The sequence below is a fragment of the Coffea arabica genome, chromosome 7e, assembly GCF_036785885.1.
Source record: "Coffea arabica cultivar ET-39 chromosome 7e, Coffea Arabica ET-39 HiFi, whole genome shotgun sequence".
Classification (NCBI taxonomy): Eukaryota; Viridiplantae; Streptophyta; class Magnoliopsida; order Gentianales; family Rubiaceae; genus Coffea; species Coffea arabica.
In genome coordinates, this window is record NC_092323.1 from 17,145,375 (window position 1) to 17,169,298 (window position 23,924).

A 23,924-nucleotide genomic window follows, 5' to 3' on the forward strand; every position below is an offset into this window, starting at 1 on the left:
CACTACTTTAGGATAATATAGAATTAGAGTGCATATTATTTCTTATATACAACCTCGATTTTGCAAAGTTTTGTACACCCTGTCCGTCGGTTAATGCATCACCTTATACATATACAACCTGCCATCCATCTCTCATGCCAATCCATACAGACAAACATCTTCTAAACTTGGCATTTTATACTATTATTTAATTTATGAAAATGTTTATAAAACCTAATAATATAGAAAACTTAGCCCATTACTTGGCATAGTAATGCTCAATAAATCAAAGAAAAATCTTACACAGGCAAGTCGTGGTTAAGAATTGGTCCCCTGGTTATGAATGAAAACATCAAATAAGTGAAGAGAAACAGCGGGTAAGCAAGTACTTCGATCAAAAGTAAACAGACCAAACAAACTTTCCCAATCTGGAAGAAACTAAAACACAAGCAGCATATTGCACCACAATTCGAGAAAAAAGATTTGAAATTAATAGAAGGAGCTATTGATCCTGATAGCGAGTTGAAAATTCTCCTGATGCTGATGCACTGAAATCTACCCACGATACTACTTTTCATTTGAGCCCTTTTGCGGGGCAATGTCCAGAGAGTTAAATCCAGTACTCCTGAAGATCGTGTGCCATAGTTAGGAAAGTCTTACGCTACTTGTCATCCTGCAGTTGTAAAAGAGCCATGAGCTTCCTCCTTTTGTGAACGTCTTCGAACGATTCGACAATCTGATTTGTCATTGTAATATCAAATTTCTCAAAATCGATTTCTCGACGATCTTTAATCAATAGTTTCGTTGAAGCTAGGTTGGTGAGCGAGTTGGCACACTCAACGAAAGAATTGTCGAAACTTCTATTTGACTTGCTTTGGCGAGATTCGTGTGTCAAGATCGTAGTCCTTAGACTGCTTGAAGCTCGCTTAGTTCTTACTTTAGGAGCAGCATCAAAGCATTCGGCACCTAGGTCACCAGTGAGCATTTCCTCACTAATATGCGAACTTGATTGCCCTCCTAAATAAGTAAGTCAATTTTGGCGAGTGATGCGCAAAAATGGAGATGCAGAAGAAAAAGCTTGGCTTCCAGTGGCAGTTTCTCCTTCCAAAACCTCAGATAGTATCGAATATTTATCGACGCACTGGTGGTATCTAAAGTTCCTATAATCCTGATTCTCCTATTCAAAAAAAACTAACAAAATTCAGGCCTTATTGATCATTTATTAAACCCAACACGGAGGAGCCAAAAGTATATAGCTATCATTGTAGCAAGTGAACCATTGGAGCTTACAACTCCGATTTTAAACTAGTACAAAGTTAACTAACAATTAATATTAAACCTAGCCGTGTATTAAGTGTCAACGGTAAAAAATGAAAACAAATTCGATTCTCAATAAGAAAGACTGTTGAATGGGTTTTTACCATTTGCAAATTGGCCCACTGAGATTCATCGGCCAAGAAGCATATCCTATTCTAGTCCCAACGAGAGTCGTAAACCTTTTAACTTGGCAAAGGCATGCCAAATCCTCTTCAAACGCGTGTACTTCGAATGATAGACAGTCCAACCATTGTTTCCCCAAACGGAATTAAGATACGCAGCAAGTTTCATCCAATTAGCCTCAGATGCGATGTCTGGATTCCACTCCCCACTTTTTTTTCCATTCAACGTATGTCATATAGAAGTGTATCTCCATGTTTTCATCCCAATGAGCCTTTGCAGTGGTATGATCATGAGACATCTACAGACCAAAACCAAAGGAGTTACATATCTTCTTAAATTGCATAACAAATTGAAACAATCCAACAATTTCAACATAGTTAATTTCTTTGATTACATGCTATTTTTGCAACCACAAGATCAATGGAGCTGTATAGTGAAGTAGCTTTTATATATCAAAAATAAGGATTGTCATAATTTCTTCTTAATCATGAATTTTGCATGAGCGCATGCAGTCATAATCATCTAAATGCAAACAATGACTTACCAAAGAGGCACATACGTGTATATAAACCATACTTTCCTGAGCATTTCCAAATTTACATGTAATCAGCCCAAAGCCTAGATGTGAATGCTTAACTCAGATGACTAACCCAAAAGTTTCAATTTGCTGTAGCAGTTATTGAGGCACAACAGCTATAATTTTTGGATACACATAGTCAGAGGGGAACAAATAAACTACCAAGTAGTAATTTGAAGTCTCCTACTTGAAACTATGATAGCAGATGACAAGTAATAGTACAAATTCAATGTGGGTGTAAATGCAAAAGTTTCAAAAAGTTCAACATATATTTAGTAGCACAAATGACTCAGGATTAGCCATGTTCAACAAATAGAGTAAAGAATGAATTTAAATGGATGTTCGAAAATATTTACAGGGCCTAAATTTGAGGAGACCATCAGGACATTGCAAAGCCAATACATGTTAATTCACGTTTTATTAGTCACAGGGACTTACTCTAAAATAGTTAACTAGGGATTCGATGTAGTCGTTTAAGGTTGTGACGGAGTGGACGGAAGAAACCTCAGATGCATGGGCAGGAGTTGGTGGATCGGACAGTGATTGCCTGCACTTGTTGGGCATTTACTCCACGTCAAGGTTTGTTAAGAGGATGCATGTCATGAGGGGCTACACTCGAGAGAAGTAGATACAATTTTTTTGGGTAGGAAGCTTTGATCAGTTTGCGTTCTTCGTTACCGGATGGAGAGGGAAATGGCAAATCTTGAGGAATTGGGCTATGGTACGTACTACTCTGTGAAAACACAAAAATTTCTTCGAAAATCAGAAATTCCTTCGCATACGTGCCTAAATTGCCCTACTCTCGACAAAATAGGCGGGCAGCAAGAAAAGCAATCCAGCAACTAAACCAAATATGATGAATTCCCGTAAAGGGCGTGCGTCAAGTGGCATTTTACAAAGACCACCAACTAACCTCGTTCTCAATTGGGTTACCAATTGTTTTGGAAAGCAATTCAATTTGCTCTTTAGCAAGCAGGAACGATAGGTTATCTTGTTCAAAAATGATGTTCAGACAAACATATTGAGCTTGGTAGTCGCATCAAATGAAGCCCAGATCCAGAATTAAGGTGTGCCTCTTCTATCGGCTTTTGTGGCTATGGTTTGATGTTAGCCGGTTTCGGATAACGGGCACCGTGCTTGTTGTCGAAAGAGAGATGCTCCAAGGGGTTATAAATTGCACTGGTGGTTGGAGAAGTTGGCGGCACAAGTTACGAAAGAACCTCGAGCATTCACTGGTTCATGGAATTTTCACCTTTTCTTCAGTGCTCTTGATAACAACGGCTAAATATTAAGAAAAAGTTTCATGTGTCTAAAAAGAGGCAAGTTATGTAGTTGAGTGAAAATGAAACAAACAAACTGGGTCCCAGGCACGTGAACCCTTACTCCAACAAGTTTTGATAGAGTTGCTAGGTATCTTAAAAGCCAACTACTTCTCAAACCAACTGCAAGAAAACTGACATGTCCAAACAAAGATTTGAAAATAAATTTTCCAAACTAAATTAAGCAAATCAAATTCTGCAATCCAAACAGATCAAGTGAGTTCCCCAAATTTCTCTTCAAGCAGTCAAGCTAATCCGAGTCAACTCTAATATTGGTCAAGCAGCAATTTAGGTACTGGTATTGTATCGGTGCCTTTTGTCAAGTCAACTTTACTAACCCTGACAGTAAGAACATAAAGACCTCAATTAAAGCTCTAGTAAAAGGCTCTGAGCCTAAACAATCAAGATGAGGGATAGAGTGAGGGGAAGAGATGTTACTACACTGAATAATAGTGGTAGTGCACTCTACCTTGCGGATGAAAAACTAGCTTGTGAACTAAAATAACAAATATTTTGGGAATAATTAACTGTGAATTTTTCCAATGTAGAAAAGATGGAATATAGAAGACTGAGAAACCCACTGATTTGGGAAATGCAGAACTATGAATTCCAGCATCAATTTAACACCATGAGACTTGGTAGTTGTGCCATGTTATTGGGAGTAGACTGGTTAGCCAGATATAATCCTATGGAGTTTGATTTTAAGAAGTTGACTATGAAGTTCAGAAAGGACAAAAAACAGGCAGAGTTGAAGTTGAGGTTGATGGAGGAGAAGAAAGCACAACTCAATTGTATGTAATTAGGGGTGTGCAAATTCGAAAAATTTCGATTTATCGACCGATTTCGAATTCAGAATTTCGGTAATTCGGAATGAAATTTGGTAATTCCGATTTCGAATTGGTCAAAATCGGATCGAATTCGAATAATACCCTCTATTAATTGATAATTCAATTGGGGACAAAAGGCATTAGGCAAAACAGCACTACTTAATACTTATACGCGTGTCAAAGTCGTCCCACTCGTCAACCTTTGACTCTTTCTTCTTCATCATCCCACCCAACAATCAAACTGAGGAAATTACAGAACTTCACAATCACCGTTTCACCCTCACTCAAATGGCCAACAATTTTTACTACTAGTACTGCTCCAAAACACACATAGTCAGTCATGCCTGACTTCTTACTTTGACCCTCTTCGTCTAACACACCCTGGAATTGGAAATGGCCTCATCATCCTCCTCACACGCCATCCTGGATGCAATCCACCGAGCATTTTCCGATGTCTCCATCTCCGACGACCGCCAGTATGCTTGGGAAAACGCTAGACGCTTCTTCGGATATGCCAAGAGGATGTACTTCCTAGTCAACCAGCTTCTCTGGTCCTCGGTGCCGGAGAACCTCCCACCTTTCGTTCTGACTGCTCTCAAAGGTATCTCCGTTGATTTGACTCAAGTCGCTGAGACTTTAGCTATGTACAAACATAAAAGCAGGTCCGGAAAAGAGGTTTTTCCATTTTTGAACAGGAGAAAAGAGGAAAAAAAAAAGGGGAACAGGTTTGAATTTGGTGAATTTGGAATTCACTGAATTCCGAATTCAATTCGGTATCTAATTCGAAATCGAAATTGGTCATTTCGAAATCGAATTCGGTCGGAAAAATTCATGTCAAAATTTTGAAAAATTCCGATTTCAAACTTCCGATTTACCGATTTCAATTTCGATGCATAGCCCTATATGTATTAAACAAACCAAATAGAGGTAGGAGTTGATGCCCAGAAATAGAAGCTGTCTTGGAGAACTTCAGTCATGTACTTGATGAATCTCATACACATCCCCCACCTAGAAGTCATGATCATCAAATACCACTAAAAAATGATTTTAAACCAGTCCAAATCAGGCCTTATAGATGTCTTTGCATGCAGAAAATTGAAGTCGAGAAGTTTGTGAAAGAAATATTGCACATTGGGATCATATAACCAAGTAACAGTTCATATATCACCTGTATTTTTGGCGAAGAGAGAGGATGGAAGCTAGAGGTTCCTTGTTGATTACAGGCATTTTAATGACCTCGCTATGAAAGATAGGTTGCCATTTATATCGATCACATCGCGATTGCGGTTATTTCACATTCATTGTTGTATATTGATTGGATATCGGGTGATACGGACATTATAGCATAGAAAAATTTCCAAAATATCTGAAAAGATTAATAGAAAATATCATAAAAGGCACACTATGAAAAAAATATCTGAGTTGATTTTGAATTGATTCAAATATTTTGGCTGATCCTATGCATCGTGGATTCGAATCAGCCAATATTGGCTGAATCACCACAAATATGAAATTATTCATGATTCGTGGATCGGTGTCGCGCCCCATTTTTTCGCGATGGAAAAGAAAGTGTTAAAAAAATGTGATTTATTAATAATAAATGAAAAAGGACTTAGAATGGGACTTAAAAAAATGCGACAATTTGGGTCCAAAATTTAGTCTAAAAGGGTTTTGAAGACAAATTAGGAGTCGCCACTTGGTATCGAGTTTGGGTGTACCAAGTCACCCAAAAAGTGTTTTCAAATAAAATAAAATAAAACCCTTTTCAACAACTTCAGGTCTTTGAAAAACAAGAGAAAATGGATTCGGGAGTCACGATTGAAGAAAGAGAAGGCAAAGGTTCGATTAACTCAAAGCTAAGGCACCCTTTCAACCTAGTCTAAGCTAGTTGCGAGATTTAGTCAAAATTTTCATAATCTAACCCTTAATTTTATCACGTTTGGATGTTTCCTACATGGATGCAAATCTAAATTTATAAAAATATCGAAAGGGACACAATGTTCATTCAAGGGTTTAATTGAACCAATCGCATTAATTGCGAAGGCCAAAATGATTCCTTGAAAGTGTCACGAGTATGCGAATGATAAAATTAAAATAAAAGAAATTAAATTAAATTATATACATATATAAGTGATCAAAGAAAAAGGGAATGCAACATAAAGAGTATGGGAGGCAAAAAACTCGTGACATAATTTTCTTATACAGGGATCAATGGGGTATTTAAACTAAAAAGCTATAATCACCCATTTTCCATGTTTGAAAAACAATTATCCTAACATGAACAAGCAAATGAACTAGCTTAAATGAGATGCAATTCTAAATGACATGATTAGCCCCTATAGAGGGTAGGGGATAATATAATAGGGAATATCATGCAAATGAGAAAAGATCCTAAAAATAAAAATATGCATGAAGATGTAGTGAATAGCACACAAAGATGAATCTAACGCAAGACGGCCTAAAGGGTTTAGTGTTGAACTAGCCCATTTCTAAAAATCCTTACTAGCGTTGGACTAGCAAGTAAGCGAAGAGAGAAGCCACAACTAGCGTTGGACTAGTGTGGTGACGTTATGCATTAACAATTCATAGTGAAGCAAATAAAGTATAAATTAAAACAAATAAACACATAAGAGCACGTAACACATAACACGTAAGCATAATATCTAGATGCCAAAATCCTAAGAAAAGCGGATAAAACACTTAACACATAAGCCACATAAACACGCAACCTATCTATTACATCGGGGAGCGCCTAACTACAATCTAGGAGGGAAAAATATAATAAAACAAATCTAATTATCCTATCTATTACATTTTTGAGGTATTTAAATACCTCTCGAATCATTATAAAAACTAATTAAAACATATATAAGAAAATTTGAATGAATATTTAAATCAAATAAATAAAGCATATAAAGATATATAAACACATAGGAACACATAGGAGCACATAAGAGCACGTAATTGACATTGAAATAATAAAATAGGAGTACCTCCCGTTTGAAGTGGTGACTAAATGGAGTCAAATTGTCCTAATTATACTCACAATGAACAAAAGGATCATGGCACCAATTTAATTGAAAAAGAAAATAATAATACATGCACTAAATTCACACTAATATGTCAGACGTAAAGAAATTTAAGCAAATCTAAAAATTACAAGTTAAGTATATTCAAAAGTAGCATAATTAGCTATTAAAGAAAAGAAACAATCACAATAAAGAGAGTCAAAATTCATCAGGGACTGAATTGCAAAAATTGAAAAACTTTTGAGGACAAAAATTATATTTTTCCAAAAGTTTAGGGGTCAAAATTGAATGAAAGATAAAATTCAGGGACCAAAATGAAATTAATTTAAGGACCTAGGTGAAAGGAAATTAATATGTTCTGGGCCACAGTAAAACCACTCCAAAGATCAGGGGCTAAGGTGCAAATTTCGGTTTCTGATTTGGGAGAAAAAGGCCATCGGCCGTCATTTTTATTTATTTGGGCCGGATGCTACCTAAGCCCAGCCGAAATCCAAAAGAAACGAGCAGGCCAGCCCGTCCTTTTATCTCTCAAGCCCAACGGAAATCCAAAAGAAAGAAACCAAAACCCATTTTCAAAACCCAACCAAAACTAACTCTTGGCCCAACCGAAATAAAACATTAGCCCAAATCATTTGTTTTTCTCCTTTTCTTTCCTTTCTTTTCTTCTTTTTTTTTTCTTTTCTTTCTTTCTTCCTCCTCCACCTTCAGCCGTTTCATTTTCCTTCTTCTTCGGCCAGTTGAGGAAGCTTCAGCTGGCGGCCATGGCGGACGCCGATGGCGTCACCGCCGGCGGCGGCGGTCGCCGGCGACATCTCCGGTCACCAAAATTTCTCAAAATACACCCCCTCACTCGATTTTTCGCGTAGGTTCCATTTTTGGACTTAGTTTTTACAGAAAATGACCCAAAAGTGGCCAAAAAGCAAAAAGTCAGTCCAGTTTTTTATTTTTTTAAAACACTATAATCTTCACTAAAAATCATAAAAATTATACCAAAACCCTCCTGATAACTTTTACAATACAACTATAATCTTAGTTTGACAAGTAAACAACAACAAAATGATGCATTAAGTCAAAACAGCCCCAAAAATAAAGAAAATATTTCAATGCCTTTAAAGGCTCAAAACTTCAAAATACTTAAATAATTCAACACTTTTTTCAAACCACATACTAACTACAACCGTCTATTTCACCAGAAACAAGCACAAAATGTTCACTAGTTTAATTCATTTTCGTTTTGTCATTTTCACAAACATTTAACATGCATTCACAGGCCCATTTCTTTTTCCCTTAATTGCATGCATGGCTCACCCCAAAACTTTAACAACATCAGGAGCCACAACAACAAACGAAAGCAAAGGACAAATAAGCATCAAAACATGCATTTAATCTAATTAATTAAGGAAAAGAAAAACTGGAAAAAGAAAACAAAATGTACCTCAATGAAGGTTGTAGTCCTTTGCCTAGGAATTTGATGAAATCGGCAAACTCCAATAGCTTAACCCACCACTGCCTTTCCTTCTGTGTTTGAGGTTGTGGAAGAAAAATGGGTAGAAGGAACCGTGAGCAGCGTGAGGGAATGGGGAGTTAGTTTTTTTCTTTCTTTGCTTGTCTGATTTCCAGAGAGAGCCGAGTGAGGCAATTTTTTTTAGCCCAAAGTAGCTTTTTGTGTGTGTTTTCTCCTCTGCAAAATGTTGAGTGTTGGCAGAGCCAAAACTCATGGCCAAGAAGGAGTCAAATGGGTTTGGTTTCCTTCAAAATGATGGCTTCTGCCAAATGAAAAGAAAAGCCCGTGGGAGTTGAGTGTAGAATGGGTTAATAGGGGTTTTGGTAGAGAAAATGATGAAAATGTGTAAGTTTAGTAATAATTTGATTTTGATTTTTCTTGTTCTTTTTTTTTTTGTTTTTGTTTTGTTGCTGTTTTTTTTTCTCTCTTTTTTTTTCTAAAATAAACCTGCAAAAATGAGAAAATTACACATTAATAATAATAATAATAGATAACTTACTAAATAGATAAAAATTCAGAAAAATATTAAAAATTGACAAAAATTTGGTGTCTACAGCTTGCCTCTCTTTGTCTAGAGTTTCAAAGAAACTCAAGACAAAGACGTAGACACCAAATTGTTTACATGTCTCTCCTAGTTGTAGCTGAGCCAAAATAAACAAGCCAACACTTGGCTGAAATTATTGGACAAAATGATGCAATAATATTGCAGAAAATGTGACCGAACCCATGTAGAGTTGCCTACGTATCCCACTATGGGAATCAGGTCAAACGTAGTTCGAATACAAGTGAAACCCAATGAAATAAGTATATTGACAATCTGTGATTTTTACAAAAATTGAAAAAGTTTGAACTCTCAGAACTTCTAAACACGAAATACAAAATGAATAATAATGCACAATTATTAATCAAATAATGAAGAAAAACAATCAGTGGGATAAAACCCGAGCCTGCCGAGATTGGAGGGATAAAACCCATGCCCATCGACAATAAAAACGGTCAGTGGGATAAAACCCGAGCCTGCCGAGATTGGAGGGATAAAACCCATGCCCAACGACAATAAAAACGGTCAGTGGGATAAAACCCGAGCCTGCCGAGGTTGGTGGGATAAGACCCATGCCCAACGACAATAAAAACGGTCAGTGGGATAAAATTCGAGCCTGCCGAGGTTGGTGGGATAAAACCCATGCCCAACGAAAATAAAAACAGTCAGTGGGATAAAACCCGAGCCTGCCGAGGTTGGAGGGATAAAACCCATGCCCATCGACAATAAAAACGGTCAGTGGGATAAACTCGAGCCTGCTGAGGTTGGTGGGATAAAATTCATGCCCAACGACAATAAAAACGGTCAGTGGGATAAAACCCGAACCTGCCGAGATTGGAGGGATAAAACCCATGTCCATCGACAATAAAAACGGTCAGTGGGATAAAACCCGAGCCTGCCGAGGTTGGTGGGATAAAACCCATGCCCAACGAAAATAAAAACGGGTAGTGGGATAAAACCCGAGCCTGCCGAGGTTGGAGGGATAAAACCCATGCCCATCGACAATAAAAACGGTCAGTGGGATAAAACCCGAGCCTGCCGAGGTTGGAGGGATAAAACCCATGCCCATCGACAATAAAAACGGTCAGTGGGATAAAACCCGAGCCTGCCGAGGTTGGTGGGATAAAACCCATGCCCAACGACAATAAAAACGGTCAGTGGGATAAAACCCGAGCCTGCCGAGGTTGGAGGGATAAAACCCATGCATGTTGCTTAAAATAAAAACGGTCGAGATGAAAACACAAATTCTATGCTATCGAACTGAAGGACCAGAATGCATGTTGCTTAAAAGGTAATAAACCAAGAAAACTTACTTGGTGAACTTGCAACTCTTTTGATTTTTCAAACTTTAAAAGAAAGGGAATAATTATTATTTTTTCCGAAAATGTATAGCAACACTTGGAGCTCAATCCTTCCACCGTTTGCCTCAGTGTGAATCATGCTTAATTAAGCCAGTATTGTGTCACATAATTTTCCTGCAAAAAGGAAGAAACGAAACAGTTGTGATGAAAATACTGCCACCACCATGTGATCCCTTCGCCTTGAGAACCATGTAAACATGAGTTTCAATATCGCCAAATCGCTCCCTTAGGTTCGGTCGATAATCCCCCTCAGAGTCTTTGCAACTGTTGAATGTCAATCGACCATACTTTATTATCACAGGACCTTCGATTTCATGACTTCTTTGGGATAAATTATAAGGGATTGTCTTTTGAGTAAGACCCAATGAATGAGAAACATAAACAATTAATTAAAATTAAAAAAGTATTATTCATTATGCAATAATGCTAATATGAAATAAGTAAAGATACAGAAACAGTAAAACAAAATTAGTGATTTTTTTTTTTCGAAATATAGGTCCAAGGATCAAAAGTTGGTTCATATTTAGAGGACGGCCTTTGATGAGGAAAAATGCTCCTACTGACCCCTTCGACGTCATCCATTTTGGAATTCATTGTCGGCAAAAGAACAACAGTATGAAAGAGACCCAAATCAACATAGTCACCAGCTTTCAGACCTCAGCATCTTCTTCTTAGTTGTTGATCCTCTTGTAATTCAAAACCCTACCTCAGCGCCCTTTCGGGTTTTCACTAAGATTACCCCCACCCTTTTTTCTTTTTTTTTCGTTGTTTTTGTTTGTTTGTTTGTTTTTTTTTTTTTTAGAAGGTGCCCTTTCGGGTTTTCACCTAGAGGCATAGACAAGACAATTTTAACCCCAACTGGATCAATCCAGTTGTATTCCGATAATGAGTAGCATCAGTGAGACAATTTTCTCTGACATATTTCAGAAAAATTGTATTTACATCATTTGCCAATTGATTAAGAAAATTTTTTTTTTCAAAAATACTGCAAAATATAAAAGTCGGCAATTTTGATTCTTGTGATTAGGATTGGATAGAGTAGCAAATGAAGGGTTAAGACTTGAAAGACTTGGCAGCAGATCATATGATGGGTTTGCAATCATTTGAAATAGCATTCTTTCAAAACTTACCCCGATCTAGGGTGAGAAAGAGATAAAATTTGTCCCAGTTTAATTCTGACTGAAGCTCTATTTTCCTTTTTTTTCTTTTTTCTTCTCTCTCTCCCCTTTTTTTTTTTTTTTTTAAGAAACAAAATTGCCCCAGTATGGGGTTAGTGATCTTAAGGAACTGCCAAGCGTAAAAGGAAAATGGTTATGAAAAGTCAAAAGGGAAAATAAATTAGGGATAGAATATCGAAATGAAAAAAAATGAGAGGAAGTATGCCTTAAATCCGTCTCTTGCAGTATTTTAAAAGAAAAAATTTTTTTATAATCAAATGAAAAACTTTTTGCACATGTCTGCATTGATGGGTTGGGGAAAAACTTGACCGTCCATTTCCATAAGGATAAGCGCTCCTCCGGATAGCACTTTCTTAACAATGAATGGTCCTTGCCAATTGGGAGCAAACTTCCCTTTAGTCTCATCTTGTATTGGAAGAATCCGTTTTAAAACCTTATCTCCAACTTCAAACAAGCGGGGCTTGACTTTCTTGTTGTAAGGCCGAGCCATTCGTCCCTGATAACATTGTCCATGGCAGACGGCATTCAACCTCTTTTCATCAATCAAGGACAACTGCTCCTGACGTTCTCTGACCCATTCAGCTTCTTCTATCTGAACTTCCATCAGAATGCGTAAGGAAGGAATTTCAATGTCTGCAGGTAGTAATGCTTCCATTCCATACATAAGAGAGTAAGGAGTTGCACCAGTAGAAGTTCTGATAGTAGTTCTGTAGGCCATCAATGCGTAAGGCAGCTTCTCATGCCAATCCCGGTGTGCTTCAGTCATCTTACGAATGATTTTCTTCAAATTCTTATTTGCGGCTTCAACGGCTCCATTCATCTGAGGCCTGTAAATGGCAGAATTTCGATGTCTGATCTTGAACTGTTCACATAATCCATCCACCATATCATTGTTGAGATTTTTGGCATTATAAGTGATCAACGTCTCTGGTACCACAAAACGACAGATGATATTATTTCTCAAGAAATCCGACACCACTTTCTTAGTCACATGCTTATAGGACGTGGCCTCAACCCACTTGGTGAAATATTCAATTGCCACTAAGATGAATCGATGCCCATTTGAAGCAGGAGGATCAATAGTTCCGATCACATCCATTCCCCAGATCGAACATGGCCATGGAGCAGTCATACTATGCAATTCTGTAGGAGGAGCACGTATAACATCACTATGCATTTGACACTTAACACACTTTCTAACAAAATCTACACAGTCATGCTCCATGGTAAGTCAAAAATATCCTGTTCTCATGATCTTATTAGCCAGTAGATGCCCATTCATGTGTGGCCCACAAACCCCGCTATGCACTTCCTTTATCATATAATCGGCTTCCTCTTCATTGATGCATCTCAGAAGACCTAAATCAGATGTTTTCTTGTATAGCACTTCTCCATTCAAGAAGAACCTTGAAGACATTCTGCGTAAGAAACTTTTTGCAACAGAGTCAGTATCAGGAGGATAGGATCCCGTTTTCATGAATTCCTTAATATCATTGTACCAGGAGCGACCATCAGTGACCCTTTCCGTAACCAGACAATGCGCTGGCCTATTCTGAAGCTGAATCTGTATAGGTTCAATCACCAACTCATCTGGATGTTGGATCATCGAAGACAGAGTAGCTAAAGCATCAGCAAAGACATTACGAGTGCAGGGAATATGTCTGAGTTCCAGATTCCTGAATTTACTGGCCAAACCAAGCAAGTTGCAATGATACAGCATAATTTTTGAATCCCGACTTACCCACTGCTTAAGCGTCTGGTGCACAAGTAAATCGGAATCACTGAATGTTATCAGGTCCTTGATCTCCATGTCCAATGCCATTTTCAATCCAAAAATACAAGCTTCATACTCGGCCATATTGTTGGTACAAGTAAATCGTAATTTGGCAGTAGTAGGATAGTGCTTCCCTTCAGGTGATACTAAAACCGCTCCAACTCCAGCTCCGAAAGAATTTGACGCACCGTCGAAAAATAACCTCCATCCAAGATACTGCTCACTCATGTCCTCAATTGTTCCAATGAACAGAATTTTCTCATCAGAAAAATAGGTATGTAATGGCTGGTAATCATCATCTCTTAGATTTTCTGCCAAATGATCTGCTATGGCTTGACCCTTGACTGCTTTCTGTGTTGTGAAAACAATGTCGAACTCGGAAAGGATCATTTGCCACTTAGCCATACGTCCCGTGGGCATCGACTTTTTCAACAGGTATTTTAGAGGATCAAAACGAGAAATCAAATAAGTGGTAAAACCAAGCAAATAATGTCTCAACTTCTGAGCTACCCATGCTAAAGCACAACAACTCCTTTCAAGGAAAGAATAGTTTGCCTCATATGCTGTAAATTTCTTGCTCAGATAGTAGATGGCTTGCTCCTTTCTCCCAGATTCATCATGTTGTCCCAGAACGCATCCAACAGCCTCATCAAGAACAGACAAATACATAATCAGAGGTCTCCCTGGCTGAGGTGGCACTAAGACCGGAGGATTTGACAAGTAATTTTTGATCTTATTAAAAGCTTGCTGACAATCTTCATTCCAATCCATCGGCGCGTTCTTTTTCAACAGTTTGAACAGAGGCTCACATGTAGAGGTTAACTGTGCAATGAACCGGCCAATGAAATTGATCTTTCCAAGAAAACTTTTCACATCTTTTTGATTTTTTGGAATGGGCATATCTCGAATTGCCTTTATTTTCGCAGGATCTATTTCTATACCCTTTTTGCTGACAATAAAGCCCAATAACTTACCAGCTGGAGCTCCAAAAGCACATTTCGCAGGGTTCAACTTCAAATTATATCTTCTCAACCTTTCAAACAGTTTCTTCAAATCAACCAAATGGTCTTCGACCCTCTTTGATTTAATTATGATATCATCTACATAAACCTCCATCTTTTTGTGGATCATATCATGGAACAGGGTAGTCATGGTCCTTTGATAAGTAGCTCCAGTATTTTTCAATCCGAAAGGCATCACTCGATAACAAAATGTTCCCCATTGGGTGATAAAAGAAGTTTTCTCTCTGTCTTCTTCTGCCATTAAGATTTGATGATACCCAGCAAAACAGTCACCAAAAGATTCAATCTCGTGTCCAGCAGTGTTGTCCAAAAGAATATGAATATTTGGCAAAGGAAAATCATCTTTCGGACTGGCTTTATTCAGATCTCTGTAATCAACACATACTCGCACCTCCCCAGATTTCTTAGGCACTGGCACAGGATTCGATAGCCAGACAGGATAATGAGACACCATGATTATCTTGGCATTGAGCTGCTTCACAATTTGTTCCTTTATCTTGAGGCTCATTTCTGGTTTGAATTTACGAGGCTTCTGTTTTACCGGTAAAATATTTGGATCAGTTGGCAACCTGTAAATCACTATGTCCGTAGAGATTCCTGGCATATCATCGTATGACCATGCAAATACATCTTGAAATAGCATTAAGAATTCAATCATTTCCTCTTTCTGTTTCTTATTCAAATGAATGCTGACTTTAACTTCTTTAACCTCCGTCTTAGTGCCAATATTGATGATTTCTGTTTCTTCTAAGTTAGGTTTGGGTTTCTCTTCATACTGTTTTAAATCCCTTGAAATAGACTCAAATTCTTCCTCAGTATCGCTCTCACTTTGAATTTCAGATTGCATGATTTCAAATTCTTGAGAGATATCGAGATTGCAGCCATCGAATTCCAAAATGGTGACATCCAAAGGGTCAAAAGATTTTATTTGTGGCCATCTGAAAATAGAATAGAACATAAGTAATAAATAAATAGCAAACACTGGAGAAGTCTTTCATTTCATTAAATTCAAAAATGCATCGAGACTTCACAAAAAGATAAATATACAGACATGATTGCCATTTAAAGACATATTTAACCCTAAACCTTTATTTTCATTTCAGCAATTTTCTTGAACAAAGCAAGTTATATTAATTGAAACAAGAATAAAGGTTTAAAAGATGAAAGCAATTTCTTTTAACAAAAGATCCAGACTACTGTCCTATCTGGATATGATCTAGACAAAAGACAATCCCCTTAAATTTACCGAAATTCCCTTCGAGAGGAAAGATAATCAGCAGTCCAATTCTGGATAGCTCCTTCGGTAATTGGCAAAAATTCTGCATTTTCTGATGGCTCCTCCCCACAAGTGGCCCCGACAAATAACTGAGACAGGTCCACTTCAATCTCCTCCACAGGATTCTTCGTTTCTGGCATAATTACCTCTGACGGACGAGGAAAAGTGTGATATAGCGGTGGGACATTTAAGGCAGTTTGCTTGCCCTTCTTTTCAGCTTGTTTTCGAGCTTGCATTTCCCTTCTATCTTTAGCAGTCGGATGAAATCCTAATCCAAATGTATCTTTCTGCGTCAGGATCTCTATTGGCTCCAAAATTCCTTGTAATTCCCGCCCAAGACCTTTTTCTATTTCATATCCGCCTCGGATCATCTCCCTAGCCATCATAATACTGGCCTCTGGCAAATCTGATTGAGTCAGCGATTTATCCTTGGATGCCCATCCCACAGAGACGATGTCAGCAACGTGATGAGATGAAGTTGGAGTCCTTTTTCTGTTTTCATCATTGAATTTTGCATCAACGATCATGGTGCAGTCATCCTCAGCAAACACAGTAATGAACTGATCATTCACAATAAACCTCAACATTTGATGCAAAGAAGATGGCACTGAATTGGAAGTATGTATCCAAGGTCTTCCAAGCAAAATATTGTAAACGCTGGAAAAGTCCATCACTTGGCAAGTAACTTGGAATTGAGCGAGACCTATCTCCAATACCAGATCTGCTTCACCCATAGATTCCCTCCTTGAACCATCAAATCCTCGAACCACAGTTGCAGATGGACGAAGTTTAATATCAAGAAATCCAAGCTTAGTAAGAGTGTTCCATGGACAGATATTCAACGCAGATCCATTATCCACTAAAACTCTCGGCAATAGCTTTCCATTGCAGCGGACTGATATATACAAGGCTCTGTTATGCCCGACCCCTTCTGCGGTCAGATCATTATCGGAGAAAGCAATATGATTAGCAGCAAGTACATTCCCCACAATGTTAGAAAATTTATTTACCGGAATATCTTTAGGGACTTGAACTTCATTTAGAATTTTGAGCAATGCTTCTCTGTGTAGTTCGGAGGTCAAAATAAGATTCAAGAAAGAAATCCGAGTAGGCATCCTATCCAACTGCTCCATTGTTTTGTACTCACTTCTTTTCAGCATCTTTAGAAAATCCACAGCTTCCTTTTCAGACACAAGAGGCTTGGGCGTTGAAGAATTAACCTTGGCTCTGAATTGAACGCCGATCTCGGAGTGTTTCGCAGCTTTTTCGGACCTGGCAACAGTAGATACCTCCTCCTTCAAGCAATATTTGTCTCCAATTAACAAACTAGACTCCTCGTAATTCCACGGTACCTCTTGCAAGTTATTGACAGGCATTTGCTCTGGGAATTCGAGAATGACAGGCTCTGATATATCCCATTCAAAAGATGGTAGATCCAAAATAAAAGGAACTTCAGAATTGTCAGCCTCGGAAGGCCCTCCTTCTACCATAAACGGCTCCTCTTTCTCAAACACAAAAGATTTTAACTTTTCCTTAGCATTATTCTTAGTTATGGACTCTTCAACAGACAGCAGTTTCCTCATCTCCGCATGGTCAGTCTCTATCACGCCAAACACTTCAGTTTCATCTACAATGTACTGACTGGGGTCAACAAAATCCTCATCAGCGATGATAACCCCCACAGTGCTCCCATGCTCAGGTAAAGGATTCTTACTAACATTCGGTCCTTGCTCTCCCTTTCTCCTGAGAAGGATGTCTCCAGAGTCAATCATGTCCTGAATCTTATGTTTTAAAGCCCAACAATTGCCAGTGGTATGACCTGGACTTCCAGAATGATAAGCACAACTTGCCTGCGCATCATAACATGGAGGAATGCCTTTGGGATAAAGTTTAGGAGGGATGGTGCTAATTTTTCCAGCTGCTTTTAACTGCTCATACAGTTGATCAATTGGTCGGCCCAAATTGGTGAAAGTTCGAAATTGTTTCTGAGTTTGAACTCCATTGGTTTGAAAAGGATTTTGAGAAGGGTTATTATTTTGCAGGGTTGGTCTGGGATGGTAAATGGGGCGAGTGTGATTTTGAAATACGGATTGTGGAGTTGGAGGTAAGGGCGAGGTATTCAAATGATTAGGTCGGGAATGATGGAATTGGGTAGTAGTGTGGTAGACTGGTTGAGGGTTAGGATAATATGGGTAAGGAACAGAATAGGTGGGATGGTTTCGGATTCTGGGACTGAAAGACGGGCCCTAATCCCATATAAAAGCAGTTTCTCCTTCTTTCTTCTTGAATGGGGCTTTTTCCCATTGTTGCTTTGATTTTGTGGAGCATCTAATTGTAACTTTAATGCAGACACATTAACAATCTTTCCTGCTTTGACAAATTCATCATACTCCTCCAATTTGTTAATGATAGCAGCAAATGGACTTCCAGTCATGCGGAAGATCTCTTCAAAATAGGGTGGATCGTGAGTCTTGATGAAAGTACGAACAATCTCCTCCTCAGTCATAGGAGGCTCCACTTTGGCAGCTAACTTTCTCCACCATTTTGCGTAGGTCTTGTGATCTTCCGACGGCTTTCTTTTCGTACCCTCCAGTGTGGTTCGTGTTGGCGCCAATTCACAGTTAAATTCATACTGCTTCACAAAAGCAGTTGATAGATCCAACCAGGTCTTGACTTCTCCAGACTTCAAATTTGAATACCAATCTAGAGCATCTCCCTTCAAACTTTCCGGAAATAGGCGCATAGGCAAATTCTCATCATCCATAGGTTTACATAACTTGTTGGCAAACATCTTGAGGTGCGTCTTTGGATTTCCAATTCCATCATACTTGCTGAATTTAGGAGTTTTGAATCCCAACGGTAGCTGAATATCTGGGAAAAGACACAATTCATCGTAGTCCAAACCACCATGCCTGCTCAACCCTTGATTCTTTTTCATAAAGTCATCGAATCGATCCAACCTTCTTAACAGATCTTTGTCAATGGGTATGGGTTGTTCTTCCATCGCCGCCTTCCCTTGAGATGCAGTATCCAGTACAAAAGGCTCTGCAGTATGGTGGTGGGGTCCCTGAGAGTTGGGAGGAACATTCAAATTGGTCTGTGGATGGATTTGAGGGATTTGACTATTGGTTGGGTCCACCAATATATAATTTGGAGGCATATAGGAAAAGTCTGAGTTTAATCGGGTAAAGGCATTTTCAAGAGGATTGGTGAAAGGAGGAAGGAAAGTTGTTTGGGTATTGGATGTGTGGGGTGGTTGATAGTCTTGGGCAGGTGGGTGATTATCGAGAGGTTCTTGGTCGTTCGGGACACCACCACCATTGTTGCTCGCGATCAACTGGTCAATTACACGTCTTTGTGCGGCCATTTCAGCACTTAACTCATTGAACTTGCCGAGTACCTCACTTAACTGAGCTCCTAATGCTATGAAGTCCGGCGATGTTACTATAGCAGATCTTTCCGAAATTTCTGGTACTGAACTCATGTTTACAGACTGTCTCAAGGCTCTACTTCGAGACCTGGTAATGATGGGGCTTTTTCGGATAGCTATTGTGAAAGATACCAGGTCACCAAAATTTCTGAGCCTATCTAGTACAGAATCTTTAGTTTCTCTAGCATACGGAATCTTAACACGTTCGGCTTGATCATGTAATTCCCCACATTTCCGTTTCATCTCTTGGCGCTCTTCTCGCTTCTTTTCATACAACTTTTTGTTTTCCTCTACCCTTTTCTTGTGTGCCTCGACGGATTTCTTCAACTGTAGAACCTCATTGTCCTTGGCTTCAATGATGGCCTTCAACTTCTTGATCTCCTCATATGGCTCACATTGCAACCCTTGCGTGGTGGAGTTTCTTAACCAATCCTCATATTGGAAAGTTGCTACACCCTTCTGTTTGAGCTCCGGAAGATAATTAATGCATCTATCATCAGATATTGTTCTCCAAGCTTCGGTGATTTGGCTCTTCATAGGGATCTCTTTTGGACATACTCCCTTATCAAAAAAGATGGTGACTTCACTCAAATCAGATGCAGACGGTATTCCCTGGATGCGACCTAGTTGTCTGAGAAACCTCTTCGGGGTATATGAGATGATTCCTTGAGTACCCAGCAAAAGAACACATTCTGACACCTTAGTGCGAAGTACTGGTATAGAACAGTCCGTCCAATCCAATACTCACCTAATGTCATGATCTTGCAACGTTTCCAAGTAATCCACATATTCGGATGCGTTCTTCGGTAGACCCTCTTCGTTGACTCTTTTGTGATGTGTAACTATCCAATTGTATCCAACTACCGGCAAGCTATTGGCAAGAGATGATCGTCTCCTGAAATGCCCCATAGCCCATATATGCAGAACCAAATTCGCCCCATAAAAGAACTTTTCTCCCTTTTTGCAACTGTTACAGGCTAAAAGAATGTCTGCGAGAAGGGTTGGGACTATAGAGCATTGTTTATCCTGGATTCCTAAAAAAAGATCATTCACAACTTTTGCTAATTTGAAAGCTATCTTCTGATCCTTCCTCGGGAAGAAATAAATCCCAACCATAGCTACTCCATATACTAATGGCCTTTTGTGCTCCCATATGTCTTTGGAGGTGAACGCAAAATCTTTCACATGCCTCTCAAACCCATCGCGTGGTGCAAAACGTTCAAACAGAATATTCACGGCGACGCCCTGGTCTGATCCTCGTAATACCGATTCTTTCAATCCTATGATCTTACAAAATTCTACCTTGTCTGAAGTGGACGGAAAAACCAAGGCAGTTCCATGTATAGGCAGATTAAGGAGGCCGGCTACTTCCTCGAGTGTTATAGTCATTTGTCTATTACCTATTCTAAAAGCAGAACACTCTGGGTCCCAAAGATGCACTAAGGCCTCTACCAAATAACCGTTGAGTTTGATTTCTTTAAAGTCTCCAATCGGTCCTAAATATTGAGCTACTTGATGCAATTCACTGGGTAGCATGAAGGTAGGCCATCTTTGAATCTCAGTCGGTGGTATCAACAACTGATAAATTCGGCGAGGGCGATCCATCTAAAATGGAGAAAGCAGTTTGTCAATTACCTTACCTACGAGTCTCATTCCTCCAGTTAGGCGATAATTTAAACGTGCAGTCTCTTGAAGGGTTAAATACCCACGGGAAAAACAAAGGTTGGTTTTATTCCTAAACGGGATTCTCTACGTGGCGTTCCCTCTCTAGGGTTTATGCATGATGCCATTTTATTAAAGCAGGTAAATATAAAATGTAACCTAAAAGAATCCCCTTTTAAATGTTGGGGTAAGCCTAAAATGATATGTTATTATGCTACAAATGCAATGCATTGAAATTTAAACGTGTTATAACAGGGTGGCTTCTAAGGAGTGCCATGCCAGAACTCCTATTTTCTAGGGCTTATGAATGCAATGGAGACAAAAGCCACGAAAAGTTAGTTCAATTAGACAAATACACATAACACATTTGCAGTAAAGCAATACAAAGAGGTAAATCAATAAAAGAAATAGAGGGGTTGGATCCCTCCCCTCGTGAATGGTGTACCTAATAGGGTAAGACAGACTCTACCCTAGATAAACTACCATAGATGCATGAGGTATTGGCTTACTAATGCATCTAGACTCGACAGGTTTTAGGTCCCCGAGCCTTCAGACTTGGAAACCAATGGTCATCAATCCCAAGGTTCTTTGTCGGTGGCTTGAGCGATTCCCCAAACACCGCTACACACACATCGTGTCACGGCTACGTGTTTGAGTGAATCTATCAAAAATTCTCAACCTTCGACTATAAGTTAAAGGCTATCAACCCAAAGCTTAAAGCGGAAGATTGAGTGACCCCTCGGATCATGCTATGCACACATCGTGTCGCAATCACACGTCCAAGTGAGTCGCCTAATCCTAATAGGGTGGAGTGGCGTGACAAGCCACTAAAAGAAAAATAAATGAGGGATAAAAAATAATAAAAGCGTATGCACATATGCAAGTGTTTCGTTTGGAGGGAAGGGATCGAGAACCAACGCGAGACTCTAGGGTAATATCCCCCCACCCAAATGCAATGCAAAGCGCGGGATCACACAAATGAAACCATCCATCCATCAAATCAATCGTACGCCAATCGGTGAAGGAGTGAGTTGATACGTTCGAAATGCAAATATCCTAAAAAGGAAAAATGCAACCCTAAACATCCAAATGCGATACATGAAAAGGGTAGAAAAGGAAAAGAATAACTAAATCAAGTGCTTGAACCCACTTAAGAAGTCCCCAGTGGAGTCGCCAAGTTGTCGCGCCCCATTTTTTTCGCGATGGAAAAGAAAGTGTTAAAAAAAATGTGATTTATTAATAATAAATGAAAAAGGACCTAGAATGGGACTTAAAAAAAATGCGACAATTTGGGTCCAAAATTTAGTCTAAAAGGGTTTTGAAGACAAATTAGGAGTCGCCACTTGGTATCGAGTTTGGGTGTAACAAGTCACCCAAAAAGTGTTTTCAAATAAAATAAAATAAAACCCTTTTCGACAACTCCAGGTCTTTGAAAAACAAGAGAAAATGGATTCGGGAGTCACGATTGAAGAAAGGGAAAGCAAAGGTTCGATTAACTCAAACCTAAGGCACCCTTTCAACCTAGTCTAAGCTAGTTGCGAGATTTAGTCAAAATTTTTCTAATCTAACTCTTAATTTTATCACGTTTGGATGTTTCCTACATGGATGCAAATCTAAATTTATAAAAATATCGAAAGGGACACAATGTTCATTCAAGGGTTTAATTGAACCAATCGCATTAATTGCGAAGGCCAAAATGATTCCTTGAAAGTGTCACGAGTATGCGAATGATGAAATTAAAATAAAATAAAAGAAATTAAATTATATACATATATAAGTGATCAAAGAAAAAGGGAATGCAACATAAAGAGTATGGGAGGCAAAAAACTCGTGACATAATTTTCTTATACAGGGATCAATGGGTATTTAAACTAAAAAGCTATAATCACCCATTTTCCATGTTTGAAAAACAATTATCCTAACATGAACAAGCAAATGAACTAGCTTAAATGAGATGCAATTCTAAATGACATGATTAGCGCCTATAGAGGGTAGGGGATAATATAATAGGGAATATCATGCAAATGAGAAAAGATCCTAAAAATAAAAATATGCATGAAGATGTAGTGAATAGCACACAAAGATGAATCTAACGCAAGACGGCCTAAAGGGTTTAGTGTTGAACTAGCCCATTTCTAAAAATCCTTACTAGCGTTGGACTAGCAAGTAAGCGAAGAGAGAAGCCACAACTAGCGTTGGACTAGTGTGGTGACGTTATGCATTAACAATTCATAGTGAAGCAAATAAAGTATAAATTAAAACAAATAAACACATAAGAGCACGTAACACATAACACGTAAGCATAATATCTAGATGCCAAAATCCTAAGAAAAGCGGATAAAACACTTAACACATAAGCCACATAAACACGCAACCTATCTATTACATCGGGGAGCGCCTAACTACAATCTAGGAGGGAAAAATATAATAAAACAAATTTAATTATCCTATCTATTACATTTTTGAGGTATTTAAATACCTCTCGAATCATTATAAAAACTAATTAAAACATATATAAGAAAATTTGAATGAATATTTAAATCAAATAAATAAAGCATATAAAGATATATAAACACATAGGAACACATAGGAGCACATAAGAGCACGTAATTGACATTGAAATAATAAAATAGGAGTACCTCCCGTTTGAAGTGGTGACTAAATGGAGTCAAATTGTCCTAATTATACTCACAATGAACAAAAGGATCATGGCACCAATTTAATTGAAAAAGAAAATAATAATACATGCACTAAATTCACACTAATATGTCAGACGTAAAGAAATTTAAGCAAATCTAAAAATTACAAGTTAAGTATATTCAAAAGTAGCATAATTAGCTATTAAAGAAAAGAAACAATCACAATAAAGAGAGTCAAAATTCATCAGGGACTGAATTGCAAAAATTGAAAAACTTTTGAGGACAAAAATTATATTTTTCCAAAAGTTTAGGGGTCAAAATTGAATGAAAGATAAAATTCAGGGACCAAAATGAAATTAATTTAAG

At 38.4% G+C, this 23,924-nt stretch overlaps 2 protein-coding genes and 1 long non-coding RNA gene across 3 annotated transcripts; all 3 read right to left on the bottom strand.

The window, feature by feature from the left end:
- Positions 1-1,215: 1,215 nt before the first annotated feature.
- LOC140010966 (uncharacterized) lies at positions 1,216-9,004 on the bottom strand. The gene is made up of 2 exons (XR_011818163.1): positions 8,607-9,004; positions 1,216-1,717 (listed from the first exon to the last, which is right to left on the bottom strand). It is a non-coding gene; the product is annotated as an uncharacterized lncRNA (long non-coding RNA).
- Positions 9,005-12,008: 3,004 nt separating this feature from the next.
- LOC113700652 (uncharacterized) lies at positions 12,009-12,521 on the bottom strand. Its single transcript, XM_027221116.1, has one exon. It carries the CDS (start codon positions 12,519-12,521, stop codon positions 12,009-12,011), a length of 513 nt encoding a protein of 170 aa, XP_027076917.1.
- Positions 12,522-12,986: 465 nt separating this feature from the next.
- LOC140011272 (uncharacterized) lies at positions 12,987-20,862 on the bottom strand. Its single transcript, XM_072060048.1, has 4 exons — positions 20,006-20,862; positions 18,061-19,888; positions 15,798-17,755; positions 12,987-15,489 (listed from the first exon to the last, which is right to left on the bottom strand). The coding sequence occupies exons 1-4, from the start codon at positions 20,860-20,862 to the stop codon at positions 12,987-12,989; spliced, it is 7,146 nt and encodes a 2,381-aa protein (XP_071916149.1).
- Positions 20,863-23,924: the final 3,062 nt, after the last annotated feature.